General features: G+C 39.6%; 1 protein-coding gene across 1 annotated transcript; it reads right to left on the bottom strand.

Moving 5' to 3' along the window:
* Window positions 1–244: 244 nt before the first annotated feature.
* Window positions 245–20,342, bottom strand: TXNRD3 (thioredoxin reductase 3). Its single transcript, XM_074835814.1, has 16 exons — window positions 20,151–20,342; window positions 13,922–13,982; window positions 12,243–12,352; window positions 11,952–12,065; window positions 10,047–10,119; window positions 9,085–9,204; window positions 8,533–8,675; window positions 6,987–7,102; window positions 6,671–6,896; window positions 6,319–6,411; window positions 5,786–5,862; window positions 4,746–4,902; window positions 4,449–4,556; window positions 3,450–3,545; window positions 1,810–1,944; window positions 245–1,527 (listed from the first exon to the last, which is right to left on the bottom strand). The coding sequence occupies exons 1-16, from the start codon at window positions 20,271–20,273 to the stop codon at window positions 1,465–1,467; spliced, it is 1,815 nt and encodes a 604-aa protein (XP_074691915.1). The 5' UTR covers window positions 20,274–20,342; the 3' UTR covers window positions 245–1,464.
* Window positions 20,343–20,636: the final 294 nt, after the last annotated feature.

The raw sequence follows: 20,636 nt of genomic DNA, 5'->3' as shown, positions 1-20,636 counted from the left end.
TATACAGAAGTGGTATAAAATTGCTCTCTCTGAACAGAGAGAATTTTGCATACTGAAATAGAAGCATGTTGGACTTCATGAGCAAGCCCCCAGATATGGCAAGACAACTTGTTTCTCCATTTGAAAGACTACAGCATGCATAAGTCTACAGAGGTTTTAGTATTGCATGGGATAAACAATGTAATTGAAGCACAATAAAATCTTAAGCATGCAGTAACATAAACCACGAGGTCAGACACCAAAGTGTTGTATGCATTGTTTATTGAACTTCCATTTCCATGGTACATCATAGATTAAATAGTTAAAAACTGTTTGTTTACTATCATACAGTGTTCAGAAGAGTCTTTTAAAACATCTCTTTGGACAAAACTAAGAGCCAAACGCAAGCACGACTCCCCCAGAGCAGAACGCCAGGGGTGGAAGAAAAGCTTCAGAGTCCTGACTGTACACAACACTACACAAAGCATGACAGCACACCAAGTCATTGTTCTCTGCCGCAACACACGCTTCAGAGAAATTCTACACGACGTTTCTTACCATCATGGGCAGGCACCTACTATAGCAGTGGGACAGATTACTCTCAGACCCTGCTCCTCCAAGACTTCAATACTCCATGTAAGAGTACAGACTTACAGTTTTGGGTTCTGTGATATTTTAAATCTGGTTGCAGCTCTAATGTGAGACCATTAGCACTAAATACAGCCATAAAAGAGCAAACTGACAAGGTCTTACACTTCTGCTCTTCAACCCTGACACACAAGATGCCTACAACTGAAATTTTTATCTTAAAGACATGATGTCACCTGAGGTCAAACACCTATGAATGTGAACAACAGTGATGTCTTGGGTTACTTGGAAGTTTCAGATTGGTTGAGGTGGGAGACTGTGCTTGAACTGCACAGCTCAACACTGCATCCTATTTGTGCCACCTTGCCTCAACTGAATATACAATTAAGTAAAACAAAATGCATCAAAAAAAGATAAAATCAGTCAGTGGTAAACTGTTGGCAAGAATCATTCAATTATACATTTGTTCGCTATCTCAGGCATTTGTACAAGACACTGGAGCCTAGAAGCATTAGCTTTAATTTGTGCAACTTAAGAATTTCCTTCAGGAGGAGTTCAGTCATCTGACCAGATGAAGAAATCTCCCAACCTTGCATGGCAGCCATCAGTCGTAGCTCACCTCACAATAAGGTTCCGAGCTAGAACGTCAAAAAAGCACAGCAGTGCTGATTCCAAGCAAAGTCAGGATTTGCAGTTCCAGATTTCCCTGCTGATTTACTGTTTCCATTTGCAACGCTGTTTCCTGAGGAAGCCTCCCAGGGGCACCGCTCCCAGCTGCAGCACATACAGTGGTACTGATGCAAGTGTTTATTCTGCTGCAAAGCAGTTGGATGTGTTAGGGCTTCCACAGAACCAAGCGTGCACAACATGAAAACATGTAAAACAGCAGGTTTAACCTCAGCAGCCCCTCTGAGTGATGTCTTGTCCTGAAGATTTTGTAATATCCATTGTAGTGAACACCTGGAAGACACCAAAAGAACAGCTTATTTATCTTTGTTCTGCATTATCATCCACATGGCTATTGGTCTCTTGTAAAGTAACAATACTAGATTTGAGCTGTTACAAGAAAAAATAAAGTTGCAGCACACAATTAACACATCTTCTATCACATGTCAACATCTTATGGTTAGAAGTTAAGCAAATAATAAATCTCAAAATACAATGCAGTATTCTTTCCTTGCATCTAGGTAACCACCTTCAAAAGCAGGTTTTAAATCAAGTTGTGCCCCCCCTCTCCCTTACCTCTGCACAAGTTGGATGGATACCAATTGTTTCATCAAGCAATTCTTTGGTGAGACCACATTTTATTGCAGCAGCAAAACCTTGGGTAACTTCACCAGCATTAGGTCCAAGAACATGAAATCCTATCACACGATTCTTTAAGACAGGTGAGAACAAAACAGGAGTTAGTACTAGGGAAAGTTTAACAAAAGCTCTAGTATGTAACTCCCACTCCACTAAAAATATATGTTCTGCAAGCAGGTCAATAGCAGAGAATGTTCACGAAATGTTCTACTCCAAAGAAAGTAGTTCTGCAGTTCTTTTCAGTCTGTTATAGCAGAATGAAACAAGTTTTAAAATGAGTTTTAAAATCATTGCATAGCACTATTTCAAAGGTACTGCCTAAAACTGAACAGATTCTAGTTTTGTCAGCTGTTTTTATGATTTTATAGACATAGAGTATGTTTAGTATGTTCAGGTTTAAAATTATTATTCTACATTGAAATTAGGTCAGGTAGAGGACCTGTTTGTTAAAAATCTGATACTGAAGAGCTTCACTGGCCCTTCCCTTCCTCCCCAAGCAATTAACAAGAAGGAAAGTGAAAACATTATAGGCTTGAATTTTGAGCAAGCTATCCCTCTGTAGGCAATGGCAGTAGGCTATAAAAATAAGTTTAAAATGGGTGTGGTTTGTTTCAATTTGCTTCATTAATTGGTTTATCAAGAGAGATACAAACAGTGTTTAAAAACATTTTCCCGGGATGTTCCCATACCTTCAGAGATGTTCTAGCCCAGGTCTGGCCATGATTCACAAGATAGGATACAAATTTCTCATAATTCAAGCAGTTTAGATACAATATTTACCTTACATTCTCCTCCAGCATCCTAGGAAAAAACCTCTCACATAGAAATCTAAATAAAATCCCTCCTTCCATGGTGTTCTTTTCATTTGGATTATTTATTTATTGAAGCTCCAATAAAAGTAGAACTTTTGAGCCTTTCTGAAGTTTTTGAAAAAGGGTTAGGTGGGCTAATAAGGAAAAGAGAAAGCTTACTTTCCTCTTAGCTTAAACGCCATGCTATTTCATCATATCATTCCGTCTCTCCAAAGTAATTTTAAGCACCAAAAAAAGAAAAAAATTCTTTTGCTTATCTGTTCTCCCAGATAGTTTTAGGGAAAAATACCAGACAGCATTGGCACTTTTTTGCAACAAGAACCTACTGATCGCTAGAAGTTCCCATTTCTCATCCGTTTTCTAGGACCAAAACATATGTTTTCCAAGTTTCTACTAAACATACAAAACTCTTCACTTTGCAAAGGGCAAAAAACACAAAGTCCAGAAACCTAAATCAAGACACCAGATAGTACAGTTACTCAAAACCCACTTGGAAGAAAAACCCTGGTAAATTCTTTACAAATCTATCCTTAAATAGGAACTCAGGATGAAGTTTCATAATGTATAAAGCTCCCACTTGCTCAAACAGCTCCTATACAAGAAAAATCCTAAATAAAACCAATCAAATGATTAGACCTCTTAGAACAAACACTCATGTTAACAGAAGGGGTAGAGCTGGCCAAATAAAAGATACTAGTCTTTTGACTGGTCTAAAAAGGAATTTCAAGAATACACTCAGCATGTCCATTCCAGCTTGCGACTTACATTGTCATGTTTACTGCAGATAATCTTTGCATAACAAGTATTGTTATCTCTGCCTGGTATTGCCCATTCAAGTGGCCAGAACAAAGTGTGGTAAACCTGGGAGGATAAGAAAAAGACCATTAGAATTTGATGAATTCATTAAAAGTTAGAATTACGCCTGACTGAATGCCTTTTCAAATAGGTGGTTCGACATTTAACTCACTAGATTTTCATAACATGTACTAGACAAGACAGTGAGTTTTGTTCCCAGTGGCCCAAGCAGTCTATCCTCTAAAAGTCAGTAGAGGAAGACTTGACTCAAACCATGTGCCCCTGATTTAAATACTTGATGAAAATGGCAACAGCTATAAGACACAGCATTTTAAGATGATACTTTCAGAAAAAGTAGTGATTTAGTAGTACAAAATTAGTATCTAGTTAATACAAGTTTAAACCTTCTCTGCAAACAGTTAACAGCAGAAGCTAAATAATGCTAAGTGTATTTGAAAGAGGTAAGGAGTTAAACACAAGGCATGCAAACAGCTTTAAGGAAACTCTTTAAAGAAGTGCAGAAGACAAAAACGATCATAAAACAGAAAAGTTATGCCTGATGCTACTATAGCCGTAAGATGATGTCAGGAAGAAATTAATTCCCAATTCAAGTACTGTGAACAAGCAGAAAATAGACAGTTCATCCCAGGAATTCAATATACCCAGCAATAAGTCCTTAAATCACAACAACAAAAAAGCCACCTGCAGTTTTGCAACCTGAGTTTGATCTGAAGTCAAATGCTTCTCAGCAGCATGCAAATAGCTACACACAATTCTAATGCTATCAAGCCTGGTCCTGGATTTCTGGGAGTCCAAGACCTTGTTAGCCAGGTGACAACACTTTCACCACCAAAGACCTATCTAGCCAACCTTTAATCTTGTTTTACCACTATGCCTTGAGCATAAAGCAGCAAGACCCAAGAAAAACATTCTGAAGCTACAAGTTAAACAAGCCTTGAGTGCTCTCACCTCCAGGTTTTGCTTTCCGTATTCTTCTACGGCTCTTTCTTCAGCTAACCCACAGCTGCCATACTCTAAAGGAGTAAACACTGTCGTTGGTACATTGATATAGTCACACTAAAAATAAAAAACAAAATTTGTATTTAGACTAAATTCTCCACAGTACATAACAGGAAAAGTTGTATTAGCACTTTTTTACAAAACGCTGGCAGTGCCCACAGTCAAGTGGGCAAATCAACTCGTGTTATTGCAATTTGGAGGCAAAAAGCATAGAAAGAAGTTGAAGTTGTGTTCTTATAGCTTTACCTTTGTGGAACTACCACCATAAAGCCTGCGGGCTAGCAGTTTCCCTGCTTGAATGGCGACTGGAGTAAGTTCAAGCTTTCCATCCAATATATCTCCAATAGCATAAACATAAGGCACATTAGTTTGTTCCTCATCATTTACAGGTACTTTTCCATTCCTAAAAGAGAATATAGAGTTCAGTATCACAGCCTTCCTCAGAGCTCAGCAAAAAAAAAAAAAACAACACGGGGGAGAAGTTCAGCTACAAAGACGTTATTCTAACTACTGAGCACATTTTATTAAATATGCTCATACCTCTTCTACTTCAATTGCAAACTCTTCAGAACATCAATTACCTCCGACTCTGACACAGGGCTGAAGTCAGAATTCAGTGGGCCAGTTTTGACCTGAACAACAGTGCGTGTATGATTACAATGAAGTTACTCAGACATCTTTGCACTTAGGATCTTTTACTCCGTTATTATACAGCTTGCAATGTACGTTTTCCCCATGGGGAAAGAGCTGCAATATCACTCACAGGTTTAAGTGAGTTGGCTTAGTAAGTTATTAGCTGCTTCAACCTGATCTTAATTTTTCTTTCTCCTGAACAACATAATCCTGCCTCCTCCTTTGCACCAGTTTTGCATTGACACCATGGAGAAACAAGAAAAAAGTTAAATCTGTAGGAAACAAGTAGTCTGCTGCCTCTTTAAATCCCTAGATTAAGTGGTCACATGAGCTGAATAAAACATTTAATTTAACAATATTAAACTGCAGTTTCTAAGTAAATTAAGCAAATATAATAAAACTAGTCCCGAAGCACAGTGGCCAGCAAGTAGGTATTAACTCAGATTAGTTTTTATGAAATATATATTAAAGAAATGGAGTTAATGGATGACTGTACTCAAATACAGGAGGAAAAAGGTTTTAAAGGTTCATGTAATTGCCAGGTATAAAAGTGAGGATTTTAAAAAAAAGCATCAGTATCATTAGGTATTGTTAAAGAGGTAAAAATAAAAAAAAACATGTTCAGGGGTTTAAGGGTGTTGAGCAATACTCACTTCTCATTGATTTTGACACCAATTGTCTCTAAACCAATACTTCTGGTACATGCATCACGACCAACAGCTATCAAAACCTAAAAAAACCCCAAGATTAAATGCAATAGTTTCATGCAAGAAAAGTGTAATCAGCATTTTGGTCTTTTGGTCTTTTTCTGAAAAAAACATGAAATATACGATTGAACTAACTTTTCAAAACATTTTTTGAAAGAGCCACCAACAGTTTAGGCTCCTCCCTGTGCAACTTCTTTCAGAGATGCAAACAGCAAAACATTAATATCAGAACAAAAATAGAAGCCACAACTCTGATCATATGAACTAAATTCCAGGCACGTAAAGTTTCACCCACTCTGCTGACAGGGCTCAACTGAAGATGAATATTGAATTTGCATGTCTTTTTTCTGCCAGTAATTTATGTGAACAATTTTTCAAGCAAATTTCCTTTTACTTTTTTCCCTGAACCACTTTTAAAGTATTTTAATACATCTTCATGTGCTGCTATATTCAGTTATTTCAAATCTAGAAACACTTACAGTGTTATATTCTTCTTCAAAGATTTCTGATCCCTCAGTAGACTTTGCTGTCACTTTCAGTCTTCCAGGCGTGCCTTCCTCCAGCTGTTCAACCTGTATAAATATTTGTAAGCTTAGAATGACCTTAAGCAGCAGAGCTCACTTACACTGTCACTTCAAACCTTGACCTACTAATCTACCATTCAGCAGTGAAAAAAGGTTAATCTCATAAAACATTTATTCCTGTACCGAGCCAAAACCTTCCCAGACAGCACATGCATTCTACATGTGCTGTTTAAAGTAATTAAATGTTAAATTAAATAAATGTTAAGTAATTCTGCATGGAGAGAAGAAACCTAAAGAAAGCACTTGCCTGAACAGGTACGAACTTCCTGATGAACTTTACACCATGGGTTTCCATGTGAGCACCTACTTTTTCTGCCATTTCTTGGTCAAATCCCCGAAGGAGTATGGAACGCACCATCACTGTGACATCTAGACCTAGACCAGCAAGAAATCCTGCACACTCTAGAGCCACGTAGGAAGCACCCACAACTAGAGTTTTGCCAGGGCAGTAAGGCAGGGAGAAGAGGTCATCACTAAAAAGAAAAGAAATGGAAGTTACGAGGTTCTTTCAACACAAACACTAGAGCAGACAAAGTTTGGTCTATTATGCCCTTTCATCTCACCTTGTAATGCAGTATTCTTTATCTCCAGGGATACCCAGGTATCTCGGCCTTTCTCCTGTTGCCAGGACAAAAGTCTCTGCTGTATGATAGGTTACTTGTCCTTTTCTGTTAGTTGCCTGTTTACATAGACACAGTTAAGAAAGTCTTTATCATAGGAACAGGTTGTAAATTTAAAGAAAAAAGCACATAATCCTCCCCTTTAACACTGTCGATATGTTCAAGAACAAGCAATTTCAAACAAGAACTAATGCATTTAGAGAAGCCATGCAGGTCACTGAAGAACAATACGTTTCAATCACAAACTATCAGGCTTTTCTCACATTAGAGCACTTAAAATCCTTTACTATTTAAATCCTGCCCATTTCAACTACTCATTTAGACTGAATTGTTCACAACAACCTTACTTTCAAGTTATAAAAAGCCACAACAAATTCAGCCCCCTTTGCCCCCCACTTCCAATAAAAGGCAAACACAATGTTAGTGACAGAATAACATCAGTTAGTTCTTAGACTAATGTAGGAATTAGAAAAGAACTATTTAGCTACATGATTTCGGAGGGACAAAGAGCCAACTTTAAATGAATTCAAATTCATTCAACCTCTAGAAGCCCTTGGTGTTGGGAAATTTCATCTTGCCAATGTATCTCAAAATCCAACCTTCATTCTTGCTCTTTAGTAATTTTCCACCATGGATGAAGGGACCCTTCCTTCCCCTCGAGTCATTGGGTAACTCAGGTTGGAAGGGACCTCAGGAGGTCACCTAGTCCAACCTCCTGCTGGAAGTCTCTCTTTTCTCCTTCACTTATAGACTAAGGACACTTAAGTAGATGACCTGCATACCTGGACACTAGAACAGTTAGCAGATGAGGCAAACTGAGCCACTATTATGTTTTCAGTGCTGGTCTCTTGGTTTGAAACTCGTAGTTCTGGCTTCATGAACTCATATTGAACATAATCACACCCACTGAATCAAACAGTTGTCTTCAATGTGCACTTCTAAGTTAACCTTGCTACAACATGATCACTTACAGCAAGATTGCCAGCACATGTTTTGTCTTGCAAAACTGACAGTTTAGTTCTTATGCTGATACAGCATAAGGTTCTAGCAGCACTTCTATGCAACTGCTCAGTCCAAATTTAATTTCGATAGTTTTTATGCTTTAGCATGAAGATTTTCCAAGTGGAAAAATCAGCTAACGCTTTTCTTTTTCCCCCTCCCCACTCAGGCTGCTGACTTCCGTCATGAAGTCAGCAACTGAGACAACCTTACTCTATTCATGCAAGACATAAGTTAACTGAAGTTAAAAAATCATTTGTGAAATAAGTTACTGGATCAAATTATTAGAAATAAGTTACTGGATCAAATTATTATTGTACTTGTACATGCCACAATGTTTGTGAATTTTGTAACTGTTATGGAAGAGTAATGTGGTTATCTGTAAACTTAAGTTGGCAGTGTCAAGATGAAGCCTTTTCCTTGCTGGATTTTAAAAGGCAGTTTTAGAACATGAGTTTTCCCTCCCAACTGTTTTAAACACAGCACATACCTTAATTTTGTGTGGTTCAATGAATTCTCCATAAGAATTGAGGTATGTCACAGACTTCTCTCTTAAGGACACTCGATAGCCCCAGTTTAAAGAACCAATGTAGTTTTGAATTGCTTGTACCATGATGTCCCAGTTGTGTTTAACTGAAACAAGACATTAATTTCATATTTAAAGAAATCAAAGTGCAATACACCCTTAAAGAAAAATTTAGGTCTTATTCATTGTACATCATGCTAAGAAAACATCACTATCATCAGTAATGAGGATACATATTAAAGTCTTGTTCTACTATGCTAATATTTACCTGACTTGTTCCTATCTGAAATAAGCTTATTCTAGAAGTTCTCTCATTTAATTCAGATAATATAGCGAACAAAACACAATTAACTTTCAATCCTAAACGTCTCTATGACTCAGGGACAATGGCTTCTGATTCACCTAAGAGAACTACTGAGCTCTGCCTCTAGTTTACTAAGTCCAAAGTACAAGAACAATCTTAACTCAAGAGTCTCATCCGTGCACTGTCTTGGTCTGTCCTCTGTTCTTACTAACCTTGCTCTTCATACTCCCACCCGTATTTCCTCGAATCCTGGAGTGCTTGACCCAGAAGTGCTGCTTGATGCATTAGCTTCTTGGGAATGCAACCTACATTTACACATGTGCCACCAAGTCCTAAGATGGAAAGAACCGTGTTATTACCTGTGTGACAACACATTTATGCTTTTCCTCTCATGTGCTTTGTATAATTGCCCATGTATCAGTTGATGTTTGCTATAGCCACACAAGTAACATGAATTTTCTGTTGTAAGAGACATTTTAAAATACAATGAACACATTAAGCTTACAAGTTTGTATTCAGTTTAAGATGTTACTTGACTCACTGAATCAAGAGTACAGTGTGTTGTCTTAAACATAGACCCAGAATACTTCAGATTTTAGTCAGATTAGCAGGTAAGCAAGGCAAAAACCCCAGAGTTCCTAGAGTTTAGTATCACCTATTATGTGGTATTTGAGATATGTATTTGTTTGAAATCTTAGCTGTGAAAGCACATTCATACCTTGACTCAATAGAACTTGACCCATGAAGTTCATTACCCATTCTCAACTGCCAATAGTATTAAGAAGGTCAGACAGCAGTAGTGTTTAATTATGGAAAAGTGAGGCATGCATAGCCATATAGTCATACTGTTCTAGAGGTAGCCTAGATCAGTTGTCCATGAAATAGATGAACTAAAAGGCAAAAAACCTCCAAACATGAGAATGTGAACATGCACACACACACACTAGTCAGACATGATTTGAAAGTGAACAAAACTAGAACAACATTTGACAAAGAACACAATACACAACACAGAAATAACTGTCCAGAAAAGCAGGCAGGCCAGGAATTGTTATCTGTGTTCCAGAATTACAGGAATTCAGCCACAATTTCTACGAATACAAATCTATCTTAACAACTCAGTATCTATCACCGGCACTCAAACATCATAAAATACAAATTAACAGAGGCTTACCCCATGAGGTTCCAAGAGGCGTTGGAACAACATAATCCAATACCATTACCTTCTTTCCCAAGGCAGCAGCTTCCTACAAAAGATGGAACAAGTCAGCATTACTGAACTTTTACCTGACCACAAAAGCCTGTCCACTCATTTATGGACACAATATACTTAGCACTAGTAAAAGGCTCCTTTGCTAGTTAGTCTCATTATCATATATGTTTTTTCTACCTCCTTCACTAGACAAAAATTCAAATCTCTCAAAAACTATTATTTTCTTCCAAACTTTGAATGGATGCTTATGTTCAATGTTGCATCCATATCATCCTACGCTGCCAAAAGCCATGATCTGAAGAGGGTATGAGATGAGCTTATCAGCCTATGATCCTCTTCTACCTCACCCAAAGAAATATTTATCTCCTTTTCTCTCAGGAGAGCAGGAATGACTTAGCATGTTCACGAATGAAAGAAAAGTGATGTCAATAAACTGGAGACAGTTCAATGGAGGACCACCAAGATGCTCAGGGGGCTGAAGCACACACCCTATGAGAAGGGTCAGGGAACTTGACACATTCAGCCTAGAGAAAAGGTAGATTTTGGAGGGGACCCAACAGCAACTTTCCAATACCTACGAGGAGGTCATCAAGATGACTGTGCCAGGCTCTTCACACTGGCAAATAGTGCAGGGACAAAAGACAATGGCTGTAAGTCAAAACAAGAGAGTTTCAGACCTGATAAGGAACTTTCACACCATGAGGATGCTCAAACAGTGAAACAGGTTTCACAGAAAGGCTGTGCCATCTCCACCTCCAGCTGTTTTCAAGACTCAAGTGGATGAGGTCCTCCATAACCTTGTTCGACCTCACAGTTGACCCTGCTTGGAGCAGGAGCTTAGACTAGACATCCTCCTAATGTCCATTCCAACCTGAATAATCCAGTGATACCCTGTCCAAGGAACGTACTTGATAGAATTTACCCACTGTTTGATCTTTCAAGGGCTTGGATCAAATGTTTAGGTGCCTCAAATCTGTTTAAGAACTCCTGCACAGTTACTGCAATCCTGTCTCAAACAAGGTTTAGCCAGCTATCATTAATTCTGTGAATACCTGACCTCTCCCACTCTGAACAGTCTGGGAATTATCACCAAGGTTAGAACTGTGAGGAAATATCTGGAGCATTCTGAAAATGTCCAACTGAAGAATTCAACTCACTTTCTCCTGCCTGCTTTATCTAGTGAAAGTCACACTCTTCACTGCATTGTTGTGCAGCAATTGCCAGTGATGTCAAGAATAACATCACCATGCCCAAACCATAAACTGATGGTTAGGATACCTGGCTGAGAGGTGGGAAGTGTGTGTTCAAATCCCTCAGGTAGAACAGAAAACTGAACCCACACCTTCGGTCTTGAGGCACCCTGAATAACAGCTAATTGTGTACCAGGTACACAATCTCTACTGCCACTTTTGAAAAAGCAGCTAGAAAGAGAACTGAAGAGTGACCCAGCTGTTTGAGAGAACAGCTGAAAGCACTTCATTTTAGATGACTGGTGATCCTGAATCCTAAACAGTAAAAAGTACTTCAAGAGTAGCCTTTAAGTTTTCCAGATTACTGTTTGGAAGCATTAAAGTGCCTGTGTACTACACATGAAGAGGAGATACTTAAAAAACAGTTCTACCCTCAGCAAGGAACCTAAAACTTACTAGGATTAGGAACCTGAATAGACATACCTGAATAGCTGGTCCACACAGACCATGATCACCTGAGTGAGCACATTACTAGACCACTACTGATTCACTAATTAACAAATTGAACAGTAATCATCAAAATATAGACCGGTTTATACTACTGCGATTAATGGAGATTAACTTTTGAAGAAGTTTCATATACAACCTGTTCTTTAGTGCAATTTTCATGTCATACCTTGGAACACGCAAGTCCACCTGAGCCACCACCAATAATAATGAGGTCATAATCATAGGGTTCTGCATCTTTGCTATCCCCAAGAAGTTTCTGCAGTGATCCATCGTGATAAGCCTGCGAGAGGACCAAAAAAAAAAATTACCACACACACTTCTGAGTAAACAAAAACTAAATGACATTGCCTTCTCTGACCTAGATCACCCAGTCTAATATGTCACACAAAAATTAATTATGATCAAACAGCAATTCACTCAGTTTTCCACTTCCAGCTGATTTTTAAAGTAAAGTTACCTGGTAAGTTGAATCACAGCCACCTACATGAGTTCCATTCACAAATACGTTAGGCACTGTTCTCTGATTAGTTAGCTCTGCCAACACTTGCTGAATACTGGGTCCATCAGCTAAGAACAGAAGAAACAGGTACATTACAGAACAATTTTCAAGAAGGGAACTTTTAAAACAACCCAAAGTATTAAAAGTTTGAACTGCAATATAGTGTAGGCCTGCCAAGAAAACAATTCTATTACAAGCATCACATTTGTAGACTTCCTGAACATAAGCAAGTCTTCAGAAACTACTTCTCAAAAGAGCATGCTTAAATACCAAGGATAAATTGGTGCTTCAAGCCATAATTCTACAGAAAGGAGTAAAGTTGAAAGAGTTTAGTCCCTGTATTTCCAGGATTCTTATCAGTCTCTTCCTGACAACATCACACTTGGTACTACACAGAAATTCTTTTCCAGATATCACAGGAGATCATACAGACAGACAGCTTCTCTTTCATGAGAACTGTCTGGTTGTGAAATTTGCTCTGTTTAAGTGCACAGTTTTGCCCAGCAGCTTTGTATTATGAGAGTATGGGTATGGGAAGAACAAACATGCTCTTCTACTTACCCTAACGCTACCTTCAGGAATTCTTCTACCCACCACACTGCCTTAAACCTTCTAGTTTTAAGATTAGCATTGCCTGACCTGATCCGTCATCTGAATCATCAGCACCTACACACAAGCTCAATTTGTATCTCTCCGCAGTTGTCCAGCAGTAAATGGGGGAATGAGAATTTACAGTAATCACTTTGAGTAAAGTCTTTTTACTCCAAGACCATATCTATTTAGTATCTGTAATAAGAGCAATTGCAAGGGAAATACATTATTAAGAGTAATTCCAGAAAAAAATTTCTGCGCATTGTACTTAGCATATCTTGGGGTATAATTAGTTCACAGTATTACAACTTTAACAAAAAGTAGAAGAGATGCTATGGATCAATAAGTACATTTTTCCAAAACACTGCTTAGGGACAAACACTTCAAAAAAGCATCAGCACTTGAAAAAAGCATTGGAAACTAAGTTTTATACAGAAAAAAATTGATAATACACATTCAACAACTTAAAGTGCAATTAAGAGTTTATCAAGAATTATGTTAGAAACTACTTGTTCCTAAAACTACATTAAGAGCTACATGCATTATGTACATATATGCATAAGGCACTACACATGTACTAAAACTAAAGCAGCTTGGGCTTTAAAAAAACACCTCAAACTAGTGACAGCCAAGGTACTGGAATTTACCCTTTCTTCCAATGACTCGGCAATTTTCCCTATGAAGGTCACCCATATACCAAGTCAAACATTAACAACTCATCTAAGGCCACAAAAGACCCTGAGGGAGGAGAAAAATATACCACAGGCTTTTCCCAAAAGACAGAGCTCTTCAGACAGAAATCAGATCTCACATCCTCTATGAGCTGATGATTTGTACAGAGTCAAAGCCTTCAATTATATTAAAAACACACCCTGTATTAAAATCCACACCGAAGCCTAATTGCTTTTATCTCTGCATATACTACAATTAATTTTATTGTTTTATATATCTTCCAGTTAGTTCAAGACAGCTTAAGGAGTCACGCACAGTCACCCATTTTTAGTTACATTAAGCAGCATGTGATAGATTTTCTTTCTTCTGCTTACCAGTTACATCAAGTTCCAAAGCATAGTACTCCACGTGTTGAGAGCGGAAGAGTTCTTTCACCTACAACAGAAACACACGATGCCAGTGCAAAGGTTTCACAAGATCTGACACACAGCTCAAGGTGAAACTTGATTGTTGGACATACACGGGTAACTTCTAAGTCTCAGTTATTATGCTTCGAGGGCCTGGCTCTACATGGCTTTGGTAAAGTTTGGCATTACTACATTTTGCATGTTCCTCACTTAAAGCCAGGTTATTTAACAGCACTCAGATTAAGCATCCCACATCACAGTAACCTTCCAACACAAGTTTCATTACCTTAAGAAAAGTTTATATATATGATTTGCTTAGCTGCAGACTTCTCCATCCCTGACAGATACCAAAGCCATGAGAATAACTGCCATTTAGAAAAACATCAAGAGAGAAAAGTAGCGGCCACATTCCTTGACGGTACAAAAAAAAAGGGGGGAGTAGAGGATAACATGCAAAATAAAACACTGTAAAGTCAATTAAAAAAAGTGCACTATAAAAAGCTGCGAAAAAGGTAACACTCTCCAAGTGTACTCAGCACTAGGACAGCTCACGCCTACCAGCCCTGCATTCACTTTTGGTTGCTGTACTTCAGAAAAGTTTTAGATCAAGCAGAGAACAATTATTCTAAGGAGTCAGTGAGTTGGGTTTAACACAGAAAAGATGAGGAAAGAAATGGCTGTGTTTAAATAATTGTCTGCCTCAAAGAATAAAAGCAACAGTGGTGGATGGAATAACAACTAATGATCTTGAACTGCATCAAGAGATTGAGATTAGACTTCAGGAAAAGTTTTTCCTAACAGCAAGACACTGGAATGTAATGCCTACGTAGATGACAACCTTCATCAGTGAGTGTCTTCAAAGTACATGTCAGAAGTGTCTGAACTATAGCTTCTCCTACCCTGAGGCAGGGGACAAAACTAAGATGACCTCTTGAATTTTTTCCCAGCTCTGATTTTTGGTTTCCTGTTTAATAACGTCTGACTCAGCCTCCGGGATCTAATTTGTTTGCCATTGTTTTACTAAATCATTAATATCTTGCTTGTGACATATCAAGGGAGTTAATATCAGAACGCAACAGTTACATTTTTTAATCTTTTAAACTGCTATTCTTCCCCATTAAGCAGGAGAAGCATTCTGAAGATGCTTTGTCCTTAAAAGGCTGCTTTTCTCCTGCACTGCCATGAATAAACTCAGATACAGTATCACTAAAACACGTCCTAGAAACATGTTTTATGCATCCAGAAGTCAGCAATAAATAAAAGAACTCTATACACAAGCCTAGTCTTAAAAAGGAAAAAACACATCCTAAGTGACAACTTAGTTGATATTTACTGCTTTCCCCTCCTCCTCTCCCTGACAGAGTTCCGGGTGTTTTTCTAATATCAGTTCCAGATGGACAGAGTGTAGCATTGTCAGATTCAAATCAGGTAGCCTTTTTGAACTGAGATTTTTACAGCACCATTATTTGTTAAACTGGCAATACTGAAATTGTGAACTGCCCTTCCAGATGGACAATGCTATACCTCATGGCACAGGATACAGCGTTACTACTATCTGATCCAACTCCCTGCTTAAAGCAGGGCCAAATGTGAAGGTTGCTGAAGTTACTCAAGCACAGTCCACTCCAGTTCTGAATACCCATCTGCAAGGACAGAGATACATACCATAACCTCTCCAGGCTGTTCCAATGTTTTGACCATCCTCACAGTAAAGAATTTCCATTTTATCTCATTGGAGTATCTCTCATTGCAACTTGTATTTGGCCCTTGTCCTTTCACTGCAACTCTGAGCTGAGAAGAGTCTGGTTCCCTTCCCACTTGGTAGCTGAAGAGAGCAACCAAAATCCCTCCTCAGCCTTCTCAAGGTTGAGCAAACTGAGCTCCTTCACACATCCTGGGTTCCTGTCCTCTAATCATCCCAGTGGCCTAAAACTTTTGGCCTAAACTCACCATCACCTTCAGTCTTGCTTACTGGAACAACTATGGCTACAGACTCAAATGGAAACAGCAGTGGAACCGTTCCAGACCTCCTGCTCTGCAACTGCTGTTACAAAGCCCAAGCTGAATGCCATGAAAGATCTAAAAAGCAAAGCTTAAAGGAATTGCTACTATGAAGTGGTAAGCTAAGAATCTGGAGGGAAGTCACAAAATTAGCTACTTGGCTGCCGTTTTGGTTTGCAGCAGAGTAACAGGCAAGTTTCCATTAGTGGTTTTTTATTAATAAAAACTGTTAAAACATTGCAACAGCAGCTGGCAGGGGGAGGACCGAATAGAGAATATTAGTAGAACAAGAGAGGATTACACTCAAGAAAGGATACATTTAAGACAAAGCATTTAGGCAACTTTTGTTCTCTACTGAGGATATGGAGTAGAGAAAAAAAATCAGACAAATGTCAGCATCCTAATTAGAAGCACCTATTGCACTCTATACTTATGAATAGCTCATGCTTGGGTTGTGCTGGGGTAACAAGTATATGATCAGTTATGAAATCTTCAATACAGGTAAGAGATAACAGATTATTTCTGTTTGGGAAAAAACATGATTAGGAGGAGTAGAAAGATAGCATACACTAATCATGAGTAATATCTAGATAAGGTTAACAGGAAATGATTTCCGAGAAATACTCATTGGAGCAAACTGCAACAACTGCATTTACCAGAACACAATTTTGAAACGAAAAGTAAACCTCCATACAAGACAGAAACCAGAGAACTTACTGCCACCTGACATTGTAAAAGCCAAAATTAAAAGGAGATCAAAAGAGTTAATAGACCAACTAATGTCAACTGAAAACTTTTAATTCAGTAAAACTAACAAACTCAGGTCAAGAAATTCCTGAGCCACACAGTGCTAGAAACTTCAGGAGCATACTGGGAAATTTCCTTCCTTATACCCTAATCCTAAAAACGTAATTTCTCCAACAAGTGTCTGGGACAGGATAATAGGTTGCATGGTCCCTGATGCAACCATTTACTTTACTTCTGACCAATGCAATGGCCTCATTTACCTACTAAACCCTTTCAGTTTTTACAAAACTAGAGAGACTAGAAAAATTTCCAGATATTTAATTAAACAGTAGATAATTTATCTGTAACAGAGATTGGTCTAACACTGAGAAGTTGGTCTAACACTTTAGAAAACTCCTCCTGGAGATGCTTTCTGTCACTACGATAGCTAAGCAGGTTTGAAATAAGCTTCATACAGTAAAGTTAAGTAATAACAGTATGTCCTAGGTCTGCTGTTTCACATATCAGCTAACATTCCATAATAGCTCCAGCTGAAATGACCAGAAACACCTGTGGTTGCAGAATGTAATTGGTAATATATAATATAGAACATATAACCAGAACAACCTGCAACTTCTATGCAACTACAGTTGTTGCTCTTAAAATAATTTCAACATATCACAAGTGTTCAGACTTGGCAATATTTCATGCTAAAAAACTATGTTTTCTTTATGAATTTTTATCTTCCTTAATATTAAATCTTTTCAGGGTGGTAAGAAATTAAAGAACTAGTCTAATTAAGTTATGACAAGGAAGTCATTCTAACACCACCCCCTCTCCACTACTGCCTTGCTGAATCAATTGAACAATAAATTGTATTTGCAGAAAAAGAACAGCACAATTGCCTAGTCATGCTACTAGCGAAACTGAATCTACTCAATTCATTTAGAGGATTTATTTGCAGTGCTTTTCTGAAGGAAAGCAGTTTTAATTTTCTTCCGCCGTGGCTACCTCCATTTGAAATAAGAATTCTTCCCACCCCCCAAATTAGGTCCTTTTAGAGCGTGAGTGTTCTCCGCTCTAGTGCTAAACATCATCAGTTTTCCAATTAATCCTACGAAAAGCACATTGCTAACAACCATCCACAGTAAAACACAGACATAGTGCACACTATTCATATCCTTCTGTCTTTAAGAACTCAAAACTATGCAATTACAGGCTAAGCACCCAAGCTGTAGCTACACTTTCAAATTATATCTACTTCATTAATTCTACAGACTAGATCAGCTAGCAAGAATGCTGCATTACCCATTGTTCTCTCATACCTTTCACTGTTTTCTAAGTCTTCCGTGGGAGGGACTGTTAATACTCACACTGCTGCAAATATTTCTGTTTTATCACTTGATGTCTCATGTGTGGCTTCCATCTCATAAACCTTCTTCTTCTAATGCTCCCTCTGCAATATAAACCTCTTGTACATGTTTTCTACATTATATTACCTTTCTCTTCTGTTCCAAACAGGAAAGTAAGTCAAGGAAATCTGCTTACTTGAGTAATCAGCATTTCCTTTCACCGTACCTCAAGTTTAACACCTGTTCCTTCACAAATATTCATAGAGGGTCTTTCAACTCTTCCTCCTAGAAAGGGCCATGAGAAAGGGCCCTCCTACTCAAGATATTCATTCTTTCCAAGACAAGAAAGATAATATTCCTCACATCTGATCGTTTTCCTGAAACAAGTAATCCTGCCTAATAGAGAATCTCTGAACAAATGCAGGAAGGAACATTAAACTGGAATTTAATTACTGGACTACAGTCAAGTCTTTTTTCCCTTAAGCTCCTTGTGGTAGTCCAGTTCTACTGCAATACCAAAAACAGATGAAGGAAAAGGCTGCAAGGTTTAAAAAATTACTATGCCATTGTATAATCTCAAAAACACTGGACTGAGTGCTGTGCATATCAACACTTGAGCAATCAAGACCACTAAAAGCACACAGGGCAATACAGGCAGGCACGACTAAGTATTTTAAGTCTTTCTCAATGGAAAAGTCCTCAACAAAAAGGCTTCTCCTCAACAGCAGATAACACTTGTCAACTGGAATAGACTTGAGCAAGACTCCAACCCTTCATTTGCTAAAAATTCCATTAAGTTGATAAGTAAGCAAATTTTAGAAGGATTTGAACTGCCTACTATTGCTATACTATCTTTCTGCCAAAACATTCTCAGAGTGAAGGCATTGGTTTTGCCTATCCTCTCATACACAGAAGTATCCTTTCCCAAAACCTCAATTAAGCTGCAAGTGAGACTACATATATTCATTTAAGTTTTGTACAACTGGGTCATAATATCTCCTCCCTCACAAGAGTTACTGGAACTAAACCTAACCTACACAAGGGAGTGCAGCTTCTGAGTGTTTTCCTGGTTGTTGGTTCCACTGAGGAACATCAGGACTCGATCTCACAGTTCCAACTATGTTGTTCCACCATGGCCACATCAAATACAGTATTATGAGGTTTAATTAACTTTTCGTAACACGCTCTTTGTAAACATCCAAGAATCACAATGTCTACACACACAGATTCTGTACGGGGTATGCCTATAGCACGTTGGTATTGTAAAATTTTAATGAAGATCCTGTTTAAAGACTCTGGCCCACTAGTTACAGCCACCCTGTGATATTGATCCATAAAAAGGACTAGAAAGACTTTTTTCTTTAAATGTCACAAGTAGTCAATAGCTGATTTTTTAAAACACAAATTATGGTCAGCATTTAGAACTTACACTCTATAGTACTGAGTCAGCCTTCTCCCTCAAATTTAAAAGGAGCAGAAAACTTATCCCTCCCCAGGGATGCAACTTTTCCCAAGTTGACCAGCAACGTGGTGCTCAAACTTTCAGTAAGAAAGTAACAAAACCAGCACCCTGACCTTCCAGTAGCAGCTAGAAAAGCTGTTTAACCGAGGAACAAGCACATTGTGCGAAACTTTCCACACATCCATCCACCCCTTTCCTCACGCGGCAAAGGGAAAGAACAACCAAGGACGCCAGCTCGGATCTACGCCTCGTTGCAAGCCTGATAAGGGGGTTTTCTAGGGGTGGCACCTTGTGCTTAACTGAAGCGGCGTGGATACAGCGCTCCTTCTGCACTCTCTAAATCCCAAGGGTGCCGTCACAAGGAGCAGCACCCCCGCAAACACTTGCTTTCCAGCCCGCTTCCCTCCGAGCGCTCCCCCCCGCCCTGGGCGGGCCGCCAGGCGTGCGAGCGGGCGCCCTCAGGGCAGAAGTCTCGCCTCGCACGGGGGCCGCGCCAGACCTGCCTCCTCCTCCTCCTCCTCGTCGCGGCCGAACGAGGGAAGCAGCTCTGAGAGCCCCCCCCCCCCACCTCCCGGTCCCGGCGGCTGCCGGCCCGACGTGAGGCCCCGCGGGAGAGCGCGCCGAGGTGACTCGACTCCCGCCGTCGCCGCCACACCTTATTGCAGTAGGGGCAATAGCTCTTGCTGAAGATCATGACGCGGTGCGAGGCGATGAGAGTCCGCACGCGGAGCTTCAGGCCGTCCCAGTCCGGGAGCTGGGTCTGGCCCGGCGGCGGCATGGCGGGGCCGGCGGCTGAGGCGACAGGGGACCAGCGACACCCGCCCCGCGCGCGCCCAACGCCCGCACTGACCCCAACGCGCCCCGCCCCTTCCGGAGCAGTGGAGGTGACGGGCCGGACCGACCTACCCTCAGGAAAAGGGGGGGGGGGCAAAATGCCAAGTAGCGCTTCCCGCCCTGCCTTTCAGCCCCATGCACCGAGACTCGCTGTTAAATAATCCGAAAAGCTTTTTATCAGAGGTAGAAGCGTGACAATCTACCTAAAAGTGATGTAGAGGGGGGTAAACTTTCATGGTTTTAAGCCGTCCCCCCTCCTCTCTGCGAGGCGGCGTGGAATAACCCAAGAGGAGGGAGACGAGAGCGC

The sequence above is a fragment of the Strix aluco genome, chromosome 11 (genome assembly GCF_031877795.1).
Source record: "Strix aluco isolate bStrAlu1 chromosome 11, bStrAlu1.hap1, whole genome shotgun sequence".
NCBI lineage: Eukaryota > Metazoa > Chordata > Aves > Strigiformes > Strigidae > Strix > Strix aluco.
Note: the sequence above shows the minus strand (reverse complement) of the source record. Positions and strands in the feature narration are given on the sequence as shown.